This window comes from Dendrobates tinctorius, unplaced genomic scaffold (genome assembly GCF_039654945.1).
Source record: "Dendrobates tinctorius isolate UK_male_01 unplaced genomic scaffold, ASM3965494v1 ptg000056l, whole genome shotgun sequence".
NCBI lineage: Eukaryota > Metazoa > Chordata > Amphibia > Anura > Dendrobatidae > Dendrobates > Dendrobates tinctorius.
The window spans coordinates 11,115,672-11,134,538 of record NW_027361724.1 but is presented as its reverse complement, the minus strand read 5'-3'; the positions used below and the strand labels follow the sequence as shown (position 1 = coordinate 11,134,538).

Below are 18,867 nucleotides of genomic sequence, written 5' to 3'. Positions count from 1 at the left end.
TGGAAAAAGGTTCATTTATTTTCAACACAACTGTGTTGGCAAAGTGGTAACAATTCCCCGGATGTAGTAACTAGAGCAGTTGGGTTGTCTGTGTGTAAGGAATGGGACATTTTTTCCATTTGGCAAATGTTAAGGTCATATTCCGGACTATTTGCATTTTATACAACCCCACCTAGGTCACAGTAGACAACGCAAACGAAACACAAATTTTTACCAATTATTTTTTTTTATTTGATACCAAACATACGGTAGTTTTGTATTCTAAGAAAATAATAATCGTTTAATACATTAGAAGGTTATTCTCATCTCTATAATCCTGTTACAGTAAAGGTTTGCTTTTTTTTGGGCCTTAGATACAATAGAGGATTTTTTTTCCTATAATGAAGGGGATAATGTTCACAAGTTTATAAAAAAAAGGTGCAAACTGAATACTAGAAACAGCTGACAAATAAAAAACATATATGTAGAAACCACTTCCTTTGTCTTCTAAGCAAAAAAAAGCATGGAAACATATGCAAAACCCTTTTGGGTGAGGTTCTGTAGATCTTCCTGTCTCGTACACGAAAGGTAAATAGAGGAAAAACACATTATAACGCATTGATTTTTATTAGTGATTTTACTGTATCATCATTTCTAGGGACTGGCAAAATGGGCAATATTTGTGGAACGATTGGAAAACCTTGAAATACATCTCTGAGTGCAATATCTACCTTCCGGGATGTGGATCTTTAAAGTTGCAAAATGAATCAATGCACAGAACAGCTACAATAATTGCTCTGAGCAAAAGCCTAAAGGCCTTAGGGTTACTCTGTATGTGAACTTATATAGTAGATTTTCAAACACCTATAAGTGGTATATAAGTAAAATGGAATCCGAATAGTGAAAAAGTTTTCTAGAAGACTAATGTAGACGAAAAGAACAGACAAGAGTGGCTAATCATACCCATTGCAAATTTGCTACTGCTCTTTGGCTTCATGAGAGTGATTATTATGCTATTATATGAAAATAATATCGGACCATGTATAGAATCTAATAGCGCAAACAGAAGCAAATAAACCTAAGCTTGCAGATGCCAGTGCCCCAACAAAAGTTCCATGGTATTGGAGGATGATCACGGGCGCGCCAAGATATAGCATGCATATTACATTATTGTTGACCACCGCTAATCAGTCTTCATAGAATCATAGAATCATAGAACAGCTACAATAATTGCTTGGCTCAGTTGGCAGCACTGAGAACTTGATAAAGGCATCCGCCGAAATGCGTAGTTTTAGGGGGGGTGAGGGATGAAATTTTTGTCTCTATACGTAACGTTTTCATTCATTAAAGGGAATCTGTCACCCTTTTCTTCGGCTTGCAGCTGCCGGCATAGACATTGGGGGCTTATCTACAGCATTCTGTAATACTGTAGATAAGCCTCCGATGTAACCTGAAAGATAAGAAAAACATGTTATATTATACTCACCGAGGTGGGCGGTCCGGTCCAGTGGGCGTTGCGGTCTGGTCCAACGCCTCCCTTCTTCATGCGATGACGTCCTCTTTTTCCATCCTGTAATGGCTGCGGCGCAAGCGCACTACTCTGCCCTGTTGTTGCGCTTGCACCGCAGCCATTACAGGATGGGAGAAGAGGACGTCATCGCATGAAGAAGGGAGGCGTTGGACCAGACCGCAACGCCCACTGGACCGGACCACCCACCTCGGTGAGTATAATATAACATGTTTTTCTTATCTTTCAGGTTACATCGGAGGCTTATCTACAGCATTACAGAATGCTGTAGATAAGCCCCCGATGTCTATGCCGGCAGCTGCAAGCCGAAAAAAAGGGTGACAGATTCCCTTTAAATATTAAGAAGTTTTTTGCAAAAAACGTCTACTACTGCTCCTCCAACGCTCGCTGGAAAAACTCTCCTTGTTTGGATGCACTGAGAAGGTTGATATAAATGTGCTACACTATGAAAAACATTCGTAATGTGAGTCCAAGAAAGAGAACAAGAAATGCTGACATATAAGGAAGCTTCCAAAGAAAAGAAAAGGGAAGGCTGACAGCACTCACTAAGTTTGGACGCTCGTTCAAATTCCAAGGAACCCACTTGGAGAATCAGCAACACAGAAGTAAAAAAAAACAGTGTCCAATCCCAGTCGATGAATTCCAAAGAGCAATGTTTTATTCTGTCATCACAGCACAACGTTTCGACCTATGATAGGTCTTTTTTCTCCTTCTATATAAAGAAGATTGTCACTGGGTGCACCGAGAGGGCAGAATAAACATATGTCCATCATACATTAAATGGTGCGGGGGTTCTTATCTGAACAATAAAAAAGCTGTCATATTTAACATTATTAGTTAAAATATAGTGATGTGTAGAAGGTATAACGAAAATCCAACTCAGTCATTACAAGGTGCACAGATCCTACGGTCTGTGTGCAGCAATGAGAAAGTAAGAAAAAGTTCCAGCTCCCACGATCCAATAAAATTAAAATCAGCTTTTATTAAATAATCCATGGACAACAGGCAAGATATAGTTACAATAATGCAACGCATTTCAAATCACTTATGATCCTTCTTCACGGCATAAAAATGCAAAACGTTCAGGATCACTTATGATCCTTTTTCATAACAATTAATTTTTTATGCTATGAAGATGGATTATAAGTGATCCAAAACGCGTTGCATTATTATACTTGTGTCTTGCCTTGGATTATTTCATAAAAACCTATTTCAATTTTACTGGCTTGTGGTAGCTGGAACTTTTTCATATGTTCTCGTGATGTGTGGAAGGGCTCATACACGCTGCCACATTACATCTCCATTGAGGACGGGTCAAAATAAGGCTGCCATAGGGGTGAGTGAACCGTCTACTGTACTTCTGGATATCTATGCTATCATACAGCTTTGTATATAAAAATGGCAACTCACAGAGGATGTATGAGCAAAAAAAATTTGATGCTGTGCTAGTGAGCACTGGACCTAAAAACAAACCAGGATTTAAAGTACAAGTAAGGCGATCGACCAAATATAGAAATAAGGAATCATATACCGGTATTTATGTAGCTACGTAAATACAATATGTGCTAAGGAACAGCTAAAATAACTCATTTATGGAGCAGAGGTATGAAAAAACTTGTAGTGAAAGATCTCTGAACTTTCTATTCAGAATACCAAAAGTAATTTCCCTTATGAAATGATTATTGTTTGGGTTTTCTGGGGAAGTGACCCGTAATGAAATAGGTTGATGATCTGTAGGACTTACAAGAAAATTTCCTGTTTCGAAACAATATAAAATTTCCACGTTTTTGGATTCTACCCTTTCACTGACTTAATTATGGAACCGATTCTTCTGAAGAACATGAGCAAATCCCTTATCATAATCTTACAGTGACACATTTTTTAACTATTTCAATTTGACACAAAAATGTATCTGATGTTGGCCAGGACATAACAGAATATCCATTCACATATGTAAGCCCTAAATATAAGTATATTCAACAGTATGTTTTTACCTAAGTAGCTCCCATACTTGACAGTGTTATTAATATTATTATAAAAGTAGGGAATGTTGACTGATGTGTTGTAAACCAAGATTGATCCGGTCCAGTAGTTCGATCCCGGTGCCCCCATGATGATTAACTCCTGCAAAGAAGCAAGAAATACATGATTTAATTTCCATTGTAGAAACTTAGAGTGTAAATAGATTAGTTTTTCATTTCCAGTAGGATGTCTATTATTTTTATAGAAACTTATGAATTTCCAGGAATAAGCCATGAAAGAGAGCTGGCTAATGGAACGAGACATCAAGAACACAATGTTTTAAAAGGCCCACCAGGGATGAAATAACAAGGCTTTTCTAATACCAGTGCAAGTTTGTTCTTACAATTAATTATTGTCATGGTCATAACAAATAATACTCTACTTATCAGGTGTCAATGCCATATCCAAGTTATATATCGGTAAGTCAATGTCATATCCTAGTGATATATCAGTAAAGTCATTAAAGAGAAATCCATTTACATTTCTGTATGACTCTTAGAACTAAAACCACACAATCTAAACTAGAGAAAATATGTCTTTTGAAAGCAAATAATATTTAAAGGGTACAAGTCCAGCTTACGTCTAAATATACACTAGAGATCCCAGCTTGACATGAGCCATGTTGTTCACCAAACTTCTTAAAAAAATCTACAAAAGAAAAAAATAATGCTGACCTATTTGTTTAAGTCTTGATTTGTTACACACAGCAAAAATGAGCAAAGAAATATATACATATGAAGTCTAACCAAAGAAATGACAGGTGTAAACAAAATAAAGGAAAAATGTCTAAAAATATAACTTAAATTACCAACTACCTGACAACCCAGAGTTTCAATATAGCTGCAATCAATCCAACAAGATAGATCTGTTTCTCTCCAACTTAAAATGTTTGTCCACTACTAAGACAACCGTTTCTCAATCTCTATATTACCTCTGGGTAAAATAGCATCTATACTCACCTCCGATGCCAGCACTTTTCCAGCGGTGTTGGCCCTGGCTCTCCCGGGGCTTATATAACATTACTATGCCATGCTATCCCTGTGGCAAACCAGCACTAGCCTCTCCCTCCTCTCATATGGACCTAATTGACATCTGAGAGAGCAACCATAGCTTTAACTTCCTCCAAATGTCCGATTTATCTGAAGTCGAGGAGAGTGAAGCCAGCGCTGATTGCTTGCCAGATCATGTGACATAATGTCACGGAAGCCCCGGGAGAGCCAGTGCCGACACTGCCAGCACCAGAGAAGAGCATAAGGTGCTGTTGTTTTGTAAGGGAAAATATAGTGATTGAGAACTGTTTTTTTTTGAGTAGTAGACAACCACTTTAAAAAAGTCATAATGTTTTTTTTTCTTTTACATACACCTGTATGTATTCATTTACAGGAGTTTTTCCCAACAGATATTTCTGATCCTTTGTTTTCTATGTGATAAGCAACTACAGAGGTATCTAGCAGCCATTTATTTCCTCTGCTGAAATAACTTGAGCATTCAGCTACAACAATACATTGGCATTTCGAGCACCTTACAAGTTTGCCCAGTTTTGCTGTTGAATGGGGTTCATGTACAGAATTGAGATTTCATTTTCATGTACATCTTACTAAGTCATAACTACAAGGATTCCATTCATTGTACCTTACACTGTGGTTTTTGTACGAATGAAGACGTTTAGAACTTCGAAACGCGTTGACTATTAATCCGCATTCCTGGACAATTTTCTGTTTAGCCTTCCATGCCGTCAGTGCATAATTAACCATATGATTCCATTTAGCTGTTTTTCAAGAAGCTTACAGCCCTTTAGTGGTTGTTGGTGCACAACCACACCAGGTGAGTACCAGTGCCTTTGGTCTCCCCAGTGTTACTCAGGTAAAGCCCTATTGCGCTTTTTGTTATTCCAGTTTCTTCAAATTATCAATACAAGGATAGTGTACATCTCAGCTACAATGAGTTAAAAAAACAAAGAGATCGGGCTCCATCCATAAATAAGTATCAGAGCTGGGGGAAAATTGTCCAGTCACTGAGTTATTGCTGCTGGGAAAGTGGGAAATTTGGATGATGAATAGGGAGCAAGAAATTAACTGGGCAAGAGAGGGACAGGAGATACACGTGCAAGCGATAGTAGGATGACAAATGTTTCCCTATGATGATCAAAATGATCATAACATTTTCCAAAATACCATCTTGATGGTAAGGGTTGCACTGATCTACCAAGTTGACAATGGGTTCTCCAGTCATCTAAATTCAGGGCTCTAAATTTTTAATATAGAAAATGACCAATTTTGGATCTAACTTTACAGATAATCATGTACGACTAGGTTGTATTTCCTATTAGTTCACAAAAACTTACAGTATTTGGGTTAAAGCATAAATTGCAATTAATTATATATGTTAAAGGGAAACTGTAATCAGGTTTACTGCATAAAAACTAAATCCATCACCTTCAAATTGTCTTTACTTGCACTCCAGTAAGTTGTTTATAAGCAAGCTTGGACTGGCTCACAGGAGAACAGGAGAATCCTCTGGTGGGCCCCTCCGGTCAGTGGTTCACCACCCTCTTATATGAGCAGTACTTGGCACAAAATACTTGAATTGCTATGTACAGACAAAGCCGGCATCATATTCATTTAAAAATCTATCCAGATCGTAGTTATGTAAATCTGTGATTGAGGATAACGTCACATTTGCATGTAGTTGAAAAGGGGGCCCTGGAATAGGTTTCTGGTGGGCCCTTGGAACCCCAGTGTGACACTGTATATAAGTGCCCAGTTGCCACCCATATCAAAGAAAATACCTTTACATTCCTCCCGATTAACATTCAATGCAGTCCAGTCCAGTGGGTGTCCCTGGTCTGTACACGGCGCCTCTCTAACTCCGCAATCGCCTTGATTGACGTGGCTGACGTCTCTTACATGATCCAAAGAGTCTGCTCAAATCTCACACCTGCACAGTAGAGAACAGGAGCTTTGCATGCATGACAGGCTACGGGTGATGTAGAGGACGTCAGTCACATGAATCAAGGCTCTTAAAAGGTCAGCTTTTGTGTGTGATTACGATCAAACACCAGCTACACCCATCAGACCAAAGTATGTCTTTTAGCATGTCATGGCACAAGTATAAAAGTTATTTTCTTTGATATGTGGGTGAGCTTGGCACTTACGAGCAGGTTGATGGAGTGCTAGTAAAGATGACTTAAAGGTGGTGAATTTAATATGGAGAAAACTTTATTGACAGGTTTCCTTTAAAATATGTAAGTTTAGAAATCAACACATCATAAAGGAGGCAAAATGCTGATAAGATCTTACGGCCCCAGACAGGTAAAGGTGGATCTGCAACTTGCACCACTTGTTATCTAATAACCGTGTGTCTCCTCGTCAGCATTTTGCCAGAATAATTATTAAAACATTTTTAAATAATAACTCCATCTGTAGCATTTACCTCTATAACATGGACATATTTTTCTGCTTAAGTCTGTGCTTAAATTGGCAGGTATTGAGTAGCATACACCGAGTGGCTGCTTGTGTTCACTAATAAAATTAACATTCTTCCATCTATGGCCACAAACCTGAAAGAAAAAAAAACTTTTAAGGTACTCAAAGGCGGGTGGTGGGGTTTAAGTCATACAATAAAGCTTCCCGTTTCGTGCAGAAGAAGTAGATAAAGTGTTCATATGCAGCGCGTTGCGGGGCAGCAGTTGCGGGCGAAGTACTCATCTCCTTTTACACCCCGGTGCGCTACATGAAAGTATGGATCCTGGTTGGGTGTGTGGACTTGTGCTATGTGGTCATCACGCCAGTGCAGGCCATCTGTAGCCAGTGGTTTGGGTTGACCAGGACCATAGGTTCCACAGTTCAGCACAGAGTCTTTGCTGAATAACTGATGATTTGGCAAAGGTTATATACATATGTGGTCAAAATTGTTGGTACCCCTCATTTAATGACAGAAAAACCCACAATGGTGACAAAAATAACTTGAATCTGACAAAAGTAATAATAAATAAAAAATCTATGAAAATGAACAAATGAAAGTCAGACATTGCTTTTCAACCATGCTTCCACAGAATTTAAAAAAAATAAAACTCATGAAATAGGCCTGGACAGAAATGATGGTACCCCTGAAAATAACGTGACAAAAGAGACATGTTAAATCGCGGTGTGACCACTAATTAACATCACAGGTGTCCACAATCTTGGAATCAGTGAGTGGCCTGTATAGAGGCTACAGATACTCACTGTGCTGTTTGGTGACATGGTGTGTGTCACACTCAACATGCACCAGAGGAAGTGAAGGAAAGAGTTGTCTCAGGAAGGAAATTATGGACAAACATGTTAAAGGTAAAAGTTATAAGACCATCTCCAGGTATCTTGATGTTCCTGTGACTACAGTTGCACATATCATTCAGAAACAATTTTGACCATGTGTGTACAAGGGATAGCATAACGAGAACAAAGTGCTATGATTGTTATGACAAATGATAAAGCATTTTCCCCTCACACCGTATCCTTTCTCTGGAGTTCTACTACAGGGCTTTGCAGACACACTGTTTTGTATACTACGTGGCCTCAACATAGCTTGTCGCCACAGTCCTGATCTGCGACTCCCTATACTCACTCAACAGCTCTGCGTCATATTTCTTTCACTATTGGCACCCTAGATCTACCACTGGGGACCCCCACGAGTCCCATGAACTCACGGATTTTTGACTCGGCGTCCTTTCCATGGGTGCCTCCTCTGGAAGGCCACTATGCTTAGTCAGTCCCTTCTTCTTGAGGATCTTGCTATCTCTGTCCTTAAGTCTCCTCTAGATCACCCCAATGGCAGCACTGCACATGTTACACTCTAAACTCGAACTAATTATCTATAGGAAGCAGTCACTTGCCCTAACACTAAGCCCATCCCACTAGGGGGTTACTCCAAAACATTAACTCTATCTTACCCTAATGTCATTACCTAAACTACAGTCAACTATCAATCCCTATACTGTTTATCCTATACACTATGCATCCAATGCTGTACATTACTAACATCACACAGGAACAAATCATATGCCACATTACCTCACAAGTCACATGAAACAATATATACAAAGACGCATGACATTATTCACATTCCAAAATACAAATAACGTGATTTGTGTTTTCAGGGGTAGGACCACTACAGCACAGTCTGCCATCTTTACACATACAGTGGCTTGCAAGAGTATTCACCCCCTTGGCACTTTTTTACTAATACAGATAGCGTGGTGTAAATTACGGCTATAATTCTAATTTCTAATTTTTAATCTTCAACACACTCTCTCTTATGTGATTGCTTCATGTCTTGACTGAAACAGAATTTTATCAATTTGTATCTCTGAATAGTGGGATAAGAACCAGAGCAACTCATTAAACCTCCCTTGCTGGGAGGCATTGTATGCCGAAAGGAGAGCTGAACATGTGCTCCTGGCCATCTATTATGAACTAGTGATCATCATCTACCACTATTAAGTTCAAGAACTTTACTGCATAGAAATGCATTTCACCTTCAAAGTGAAGCAGTGTTGTGTCCCATGAATGGGAACAACTTGTTACGTACTGTATACTCTATGTTATGCATTGCATTCTGCTGTTGCTAGGCAGAAACCGTGACCCATGAAGTTTGTCCCCTCTTTTCTCCTGTAGCTGATGATGTTAGCCTTGGCTCCTCCCTTCTTTCTCATTATCAGTTCGCTGTAGCCATTTTTGGATGTACATGTTGTACTTCTCTGTTTGGATTACTTTTTCCACCTGCTGCATTTTGCTTAAATACAAGATTTTGGAGAAAATCAACTCTGTTTCTCCTGGACTCTTATTACAAGTCAGTGTGGCTGAGTTGGAACTGTCTGAGGACGCATCGCATGTGAGTACAACAATCATACAGTTATCTAAAGGATTGATGGCTAAGGATTTAGAGACTCATACTGCCTTGAAGAGTCAGAATAAGCAGGATCCTTTTTGCCACATATCTGCAGATCAGTTATGTAATTTTGATACCTAGATTCATATCGGTACCAAGGCTATACAAGTTTTCACATTGGATAAGTCTCTATAAGCTTTCCATATCTTGCCACTGGGATTTGGGATTTCTGCCCATTCCTCAAGGCAAAAGTGCTCCAGCTCCTTCAAGTTAGATGGTTTTCTCTGGTAAACAGCAATCTTCAAGTCTGACCACAGATTCTCAATTGGATTAAGCTCTGGGCTTTGATTAGGCCACTCCAAAACATTTACACATTTCCCCTTAAACCACTCGAGTGTTTCTTTAGCAGTATGCTTTGGGTCATTGTCTTGTTGAAAGGTGAATCTCCATCCTAGTCTCGAATCACTGACAGACTGAAACAAGTTTTGCTCAAGAATATTCCTGTATTTCACACCATCCATTTTCTCCTGAACTCGGACCATATTCCCTGTACTCTGCCAATAAACATCCCCACAGATTGATTCTGCCACCCCCATGGTTTATTGTGATGTTCTTGGAATGATCAGCTCTGTTGGTTTGGCACCAGACAGCATTTACCTTGGTGTCTAAAAAGTTCAATTTTAGTCTCATTTCATCATATCAAGCAAAAAAGGAAGCACACTGTAGCGCCATAACATGCAAATATGAAAAATGAAAAATGAATTGTATTACTGCATTAGAAATATGAAAAATTGAGAAAGTTTAGTGCATAAAATGGCCAAGTTATGTGTTCCTGGAAGCCACGTTAAGGCATTTCTCGTTTTCCAGGTTCCTGTCTATGCCAATCCTCACTAAAGACTTAAGTCTCCATCTGAATGGGAACCTATGAAAAATCCTCTGTTTAGACTGAAGTCTATATCTCTGTGGAGGGGATGTGGCCCTGCTTTGATTAAAAACGCCTGTGACTAACAGGTGGAGTGCTCAGTCATAAAGTAAATGAATACAAATTTCAAAAACTGACCGTCACATCCAAGCATAGTGTGAACAGGTGCTTAACCTAGAGTCACCAACTCATATACATTCAAGCAAAAAAGGAAGCACACTGTAGCGCCATAACATGCAAATATGAAAAATAAAAAATGAATTGCATTACTGCATTAGAAATATGAAAAATTGAGAAAGTTTAGCGAATAAAATGGCCAAGTTATGTGTGCCTGGAAGCCACGTTAAGGCATTTCTCATTTTCCAGGTCCCTGTCTATGCTAATCCTCACTAAGACTGAAGTCTCCATCTGAATGGGAACCTATGAAAAATCCTCTGTTTAGACTGAAGTCTATATCTCTGTGGAGGGGAAGTGGCCCTGGTTTGATTAAAAACGCCTGCGACTAACAGGTGGAGTGCTCAGTCAGTTTCATAGGTTCCCATTCAGATGGAGACTTCAGTCTTAGTGAGGATTGGCAAAGACAGGGACCTGTAAAATGAGAAAGGCCTTAACGTGGCTTCCAGGTACACATAACTTGGCCATTTTATGCGCTAAACTTTCTCAATTTTTCATATTTCTAATGCAGTAATGCAATTTATTTTTCATTTTTCATATTTGCATGTTATGGCGCTACAGTGTGCTTCCTTTTTTGCTTGAATGTATATGAGTTGGTGACTCTAGGTTAAGCATCTGTTCACACTATGCTTGGATGTGATGGTCAGTTTTTGAAATTTGTATTCATTTACTTTCTGACTGAGCACTCCACCTGTTAGCCGCAGGTGTTTTTAATCAAAGCAGGGCCACTTCCCCTCCACAGAGATATAGACTTCAGTCTAAGCAGAGGATTTTTCATAGGTTCCCATTCAGATGGAGACTTCAGTCTTAGTGAGGATTGGCATAGACAGGGACCTGGAAAATGAGAAATGCCTTAACGTGGCTTCCAGGTACACATAACTTGGCCATTTTATGCGCTAAACTTTCTCAGTTTTTCATATTTCTAAAGCGGTAATGCAATTCATTTTTCATATTTGCATGCTATGGCGCTACAGTGTGCTTCTTTTTTTGCTTGAATGTATGTGAGTTTGTGACTCTAGGTTAAGCACCTGTTCACACTATGCTTGGATGTGACGGTCAGTTTTTGAAATTTGAATTCATTTCATCATATCATCTTCCACCTTATATTTGGGGAGTCTCCCATGTGTCTTTTGGCAAACTTAAAATGAGCCTTACAATTTCGTCAGTAACTAAGGGAAAAAACTGCCCACTGTTCCATAAAAGCCACCTTGATGGAGTGTACAGCTCATTGTGGTTGTATGGACAGATACTCCAGTCTCTGCTTGGGAACTCTGCAGCTCCTTCTGGGTTAACTTTGGTATCTGTGCTGCCTCCCTGATTAATGCCCTATTTGCCCAGGCAGAGAGCTTTGGTGAGCTTCTCTCTCTTGGCAGGTTTATTGTGGTACCATGTTCTTTCCATTTGATGATAATGGATGTGATGGTGCTTCAGGGGATCATCAGATATTGGGATATTTTTTTATAACCCTGACTTGTACTTATCAACCAATTTGTCCCTAACTTGTTTGGAGATCTCCTTGGTCTTCATGGTGTTTGGTTAGTGGTGCCTCTTTTTAATGGTGTTGCAGCCTCTGTGGCCTTTCAAAAAAGGTAAAGTGTATATACTGACAGACATGTGACACTTAGATTGCACACAGGTGGACGTCCTCTCACTAAGGCTAGTTTCACATTAGCATATTGTGCGCAGCATATGATCCGCATAGATCTGCATGCGTTATGTTTACCTATATTTAACATTGTTTACACAGGGACATACATTTGCATCAGTTCACATGTGGAGGCGTCATGCATCGTTTCGCGGTGTGCAGCGATGTCCGGCGAACGCAACATGTTGCATTTTTTGAGGTTTCAATTATGCGCAGTCATGCACATGCGGCTGAGTGCGTCAAAGCAGCGCATTATTGTCTATGTAACGTATTGGTTCGCAAGGACATGCGTAGCATGCATTAGAAATGCATGCATACTTCATAATGAGCAGGTCCAGGAAATTATTTCACCACCTGCTAATTGCCAGCTGTATAAAAGGAAGTGTGGACGCTGAAAGGTCATTACTCTCCAGACTCTGGATGTGAGCACAAGACTGTCTATGTAAGTATAGAAGCTTTGAACATGTCTGTCTGTCTGTGCAGTCTGTACTCTGTACTAATTTATTTTCTGTTCCTTGTAGGCTGGTTGCTGCTCCGGTCCCAGACTACTGTTGTGGCTTGCTTCTCCTGTCCGGGATTTCTCGGTCCCGGTGGTGTGGTATTGGTCCTTCAGTTCTCCTGTCCAGGATTTCTCCATCCCGATAGTGTGGTATTGGGCCTTCAGTTCTCCTGTCCAGGATTTCTCAGTCCCGGTGGTGTGGTATTGGCCCTCCAGTACTCCTGTCCAGGATTTCTCCATCCTGGTGGTGTGGTATTGGCCCTTCAGTTCTCCTGTCCAGGATTTCTCTGTCCTCAAGGTGTGGTATTTGCCCTTCAGGTCTCCTGTCCAGGATTTCTCCGTCCCGGTGCTGTGCTGCTGTTCCCTTGCTGTGCTGCTATCCATGTTCTGTGCTGCCTGACTGTTGCACTGTTGCACTGTTGGACTACTGCCTGTAATGTAAATATTGTTGTCAATTGTGTTTTCATTTTTTTTTTGTTTGACTCTTAACAAGTTTATTTTTTGTTCTCTGTTTTCTGTAGTGTTTCACTTGACTGCTGCCTGCTATTCCAACATGTCCTCCGGTGAAGTTTCCCAGAGTGGACATGACACTGATTATGTAATCACATTTGATATACTGATTGGTATGTATTGACTGGCAATACTATGCATGTGGTAAATCATGCATTTTCTTTACAGGTACCTTCCAGTGTGGAAGAGCAGGAGTAGTCGAGTGGAAATAAATATTCCCAGGGTCGTCAGCCTCAAGTTTCTGAGGAGGAAAGACGGGGTGTAAGTAGTCTTTTCATTAGAGCTGTAATTGAATTTGTTTTCAGTTTTACTTACGATGTACAATACAAAATAATATTGTGGTACCGTGTTAGCCAGAAAAATAGATGTAAATACTTATGTCCCCCCCAAAAAATGAAAAAAGTATTCAAGGTGTGATACCTTTATTGGCTAACCAGAGAAATTATATTTGCAAGCAAGCTTTCAGGGCTCAGAAGGCCCATTCATCAGGCTTATTTACAAGTGAATTACATCCTCCAATGTAGAGTACATGATACAGTGTACAAGGTGCAATGCAGGGACATACATCGGGGAAACTAAGCAAAAACTACAAACAAGGATGAATCTGCATAGACATACGATAAAAAATGAGCTGGACACACCTGTAGGAATACACTTCTCTAAACCTGGACACAGCTTGGCAGATCTAAAAGTCCTAATATTGAAAGGTCATTTTAATAGTGACGGAGAAATAAAAATTTGGGAGTTCAAATTTATAAATATGTTTCAATCTCTAACAATAGGACTGAATTTGACACCTGGATTCATGACTCATTACATGGACACAGTTCACACCTCCATAAGAAGGTCTTCAGATCTCTAACAGAACACTTGGTCTTCATCTGCATGTGTAACAAAAACCTTAATTTGATTTCCTTGGCCTGTCTCTAGCTAGCATCACCTCATGTCCTGTTATAATTCCTATTTAAATGTTGCTGTCTCTTCTCAGTAATTCACTTGTAATCAAGCCTGATGTAGGGGCCTTTTGAGCCCTGAAAGCTTGCTTGCAAATATAATTTCTCTGGTTAGCCAACAAAGGTATCACACCTTGAATACTTTTCTCAATTTTTGGGGGAACATAAGTATTTACATCAGTTTTACTTACAAATTCTTTTTTTTTATTTGATCTATAGGTTCCACAACTTGAGGAAGGCAAACCAGAGATTGATAACGACTAGTGTTGAGCATTCCGATACCGCAAGTATCGGGTATCGGCCGATACTTGCTGTATCGGAATTCCGATACCGACTTCCGATATTTTTTCAATATCGGAATTCGGCATCGGAATCGGAATTCAAAGTTGATTGACAGACTGACGTCATCATGATGCGCGGTGTGTGCGCATCATGATGCGCCGTCATTTCGGGCCTTCCGGGGGTCTCTGCCGGCCTGCCGGGGGGCTGTGCCGGCCTGCCGGGGGGCTGTGTGGACTGCCCGGGGTCTGTACCGGCCTGCCGGGGGGCTGTGCCGGCCTGCCGGTGGTCTGTGCACCCTGTGGGGGTCTGTACCGGCCTGCCGGGGGGCTGTGCCGGCCTGCCGGTGGTCTGTGCACCCTGTGGGGGTCTGTACCGGCCTGCCGGGGGGCTGTGCCGGCCTGCCGGGGGGCTGTGCTGATGTCCGGGGGTCTGTGCAAGCATCGTCCGATGGGACTACAAGTCCCATCGGGCGATGCCTGCTACCATGACAGTGATTGACACATTAGCCAATGATGGGACAGTAGTAGTCCCATCATCCGGCTAATGTGTTAAATGTTAAAAAAAAAAAAAAAAAAATACTACATACATACTACATGCATGCTACATACATACTACATACTACATACATACTACATATATACTACATACATACTACATGCTACATACATACTACATGCATGCTACATACATACTACATACATACTACATGCATGCTACATACATACTACATACTACATACATACTACATATATACTACATACATACTACATGCTACATACATACTACATACATACTACATACATGCTACATACATGCTACATACATACTACATGCATGCTACATACATACATGCTACATACATACTACATGCATGCTACATACATACTACATGCTACATACATACTACATATATACTACATACATACTACATATATACTACATACATGCTACATGCATGCTACATACATACTACATACATGCTACATACATGCTACATGCATGCTACATGCATGCTACATACATACCACATACATACTACATACATACTACATATATACTACATGCTACATACATACCACATACATACTACATACATGCTACATACTACATACATACTACATACATACTACATGCATGCTACATACATACTACATGCATGCTACATACATACTACATGCCACATACATACTACATGCCACATACATACTACATACATACTACATACATACTGCATGCTACATACATACTACATATATACTACATGCATGCTACATACATACTACATGCTACATACATACCACATACATACTACATACATGCTACATATATACTACATGCATGCTACATACATACTACATGCTACATACATACTACATACATGCTACATACATACTACATACATACTACATGCTACATACATACTACATGCTACATACATACCACATATATACTACATACATACTACATACAATACATTCATACAATACATACATAGACATACAGTACATATAACATAGAGTAACATACTTACCAATACTTGTCACATTGTTCCCCGAAGCCATTGTCTTTTCTGGAATAAATATTAACATAACAAACCACAAAAATACTCACCCACGATCCGAAGCAGTCCACGAGTGTGTCCCACGACGATCTTGGGTAGAGAACTGCAGCATCAGCTGTTGCTGCCGTTCTCTACGGGCTGCAGGAATCCAATGACGGAAGGTAGGTATCCTTCCGCACTGTATTCCTCCGCCACTTAAAAAAAAAAAAAGTCCCTAGTCTCACTTTATGCCATTGCTGTGTGGGAATTTCCCACGCAGCAATGGCATAAAGTGAGACTAGGGACTTTTTTTTTTTTAAGTGGCGGAGGAATACAGTGCGGAAGGATACCTACCTTCCGTCATTGGATTCCTGCAGCCAGTAGAGAACGGCAGCATCATCTGATGCTGCAGTTCTCTACCCAAGATCGTCGTGGGACACACTCGTGGACTGCTTCGGATCGTGGGTGAGTATTTTTGTGGTTTGTTATGTTAATATTTATTCCGGAAAAGACAATGGCTTCGGGGAACAATGTGACAAGTATTGGTAAGTATGTTACTCTATGTTATATGTACTGTATGTCTATGTATGTATTGTATGAATGTATTGTATGTAGTATGTATGTAGTATATATGTGGTATGTATGTAGCATGTAGTATGTATGTAGCATGCAGTATGTATGTAGCATGCATGTAGTATATATGTAGTATGTATGTGGTATGTATGTAGCATGCATGTAGTATGTATGTAGCATGCATGTAGTATGTATGTAGCATGCATGTAGTATATATGTAGTATGTATGTAGCATGTAGTATGTATGTAGCATGCATGTAGTATATATGTAGTATGTAGCATGTAGTATGTATGTAGCATGCATGTAGTATATATGTAGTATGTAGCATGTAGTATGTATGTAGCATGCATGTAGTATATATGTGTTATGTATGTAGCATGTAGCATGCATGTAGTATGTATGTAGTATATATGTGGTATGTATGTAGCATGCAGTATGTATGTAGCATGCATGTAGTATATATGTAGTATGTATGTTGCATGTAGTATTTATGTAGTATGAATGTAGCATGTATGTAGTATGTAGTATGAATGTAGCATGTATGTAGTATGCATGTTGTATGTATGTAGCATGTAATTTTTTTTTTTTTTTTTTTTTACATTTAACACATTAGCCGGATGATGGGACTACTACTGTCCCATCATTGGCTAATGTGTCAATCACTGTCATGGTAGCAGGCATCGCCCGATGGGACTTGTAGTCCCATCGGACGATGCCTGCACAGACCACCGGCAGGCCGGCACAGCCCCCCGGAGCCTGCACAGCCCCCCGGCAGGCCGGCACAGCCCCCCGGAGCCTGCACAGCCCCCCGGCAGGCCGGCACAGCCCCCCGGAGCCTGCACAGCCCCCCGGCAGGCCGGCACAGCCCCCCGGCAGGCCGGCACAGACCACCGGAGCCTGCACAGCCCCCCTGGCAGGCCGGCACAGCCCCCCGAAAGGCCCATACAGACCCCAGAGAGGCTGTACAAGGGCAGGAAAGGGTTTTTCTTATTCCGATACCGGAAGTCCCATAGACTTGAATGGGACTTCCGGTATCGGAATCGGCGATACCGATACTTTTTTTAAAGATCGGCCGATACCATCCGATACGATACTTTGAAGTATCGGACGGTATCGCTCAACTCTAATAACGACCAATCATTCAATCTGTGCAAGAGCAAGCAGCATTGTGGGACCCCCCTGATCGCAATCATTCAGACTCAGCATTGATTAGACGACTCTGGGAAGAAGTGGCAAGATCGCTGCTGGCTGATTTGGGCCGTGACACGCCACATGCCAGAAAGGATTTTCGTAAGTATTGCAATGTGGTCTGATGTGGCAGTGAACCTGGTAATGTAGGTGCATTGTTTTACAATTAATGTTTTCCTTTTTTACCCCTTCACAGTGAAGAGAATAAAAGTCCATTGGCGTTCAGTGAACGATCGCTTCAATAAGGACATGAGAGAGGAGATTCGGGTTCAAAGTGGTGCCATCATCTACTTTCGTTTCTGAGGCCTGCGGTTGGTCAACGAACGTGAGTATCTTTTGTGTTGTCTTACTATTGTATAAACAACTAGCTGAAGTAACTAACTGCCCGGGCTTAGTTACTATGCCTGGGCAGCGCCAAGCTCTTCAGCTAGTTGTTTATACAATAGTAAGACAACACAAAAGATACTCACGTTCGTTGACCAACCGCAGGCCTCAGAAACGAAAGTAGATGATGGTATTTATATTTTCTGAGTTAGAGCAGCACCACTTTGAACCCGAATAATTATAATTATCCTTCATCCCATAGTCTCGTGCCCATATACCCATCATACATATCCACCATCCCATAGGCCCGTGCCCATATACCCATCATACATATCCTCCATCCCATAGTCGAGTGCCCATATACCCATCACACATCCTCCATCCCATAGTCCCATGCCCATATACCCATCATAGATATCCTCCATCCCATAGTCCCATGCCCATATACCCATCATACATATTCGCCATCCCATAGTCGAGTGCCCATATACCCATCACACATCCTTCATCTCATAGTCCCATGCCCATATACCCATCATACATGTCCTCCATCCCATAGTCCCGTGCCCATATACCCATCATACATATCCGCCATCCCATAGTCCCATGCCCATATACCCATTATGACATCATCATCACCATGGCAACCATTATGACATCATAATGAGGGGCGGGGCTTGATATACACACACTTTTTCCCCATTATGTAGATAGGGGCAAAATTGTTTGGTGAATTGGAACGCACAGGGTTAAAATTTTGCCTCACAACATAGCCTATGACGCTCTCGGGGTCCAGACGTGTGACTGTGCCAAATTTTGTGGCTGTAGCTGCGACGGTGCAGATGCCAATCCCGGACAT

General features: G+C 40.8%; 1 protein-coding gene across 1 annotated transcript in view; it reads right to left on the bottom strand.

The window, feature by feature from the left end:
• ITGA4 (integrin subunit alpha 4) overlaps window positions 1-18,867 on the bottom strand; it is a 238,913-nt gene that overhangs the window by 178,128 nt on the left and 41,918 nt on the right. The window contains exons 4-6 of the mRNA XM_073577489.1: window positions 6,962-7,088; window positions 4,110-4,177; window positions 3,502-3,631 (exon numbers count right to left, since the gene is read on the bottom strand). Coding sequence (XP_073433590.1) covers window positions 3,502-3,631; window positions 4,110-4,177; window positions 6,962-7,088 — 325 coding nt within the window. The remainder of the gene's footprint in view (window positions 1-3,501; window positions 3,632-4,109; window positions 4,178-6,961; window positions 7,089-18,867) is intronic.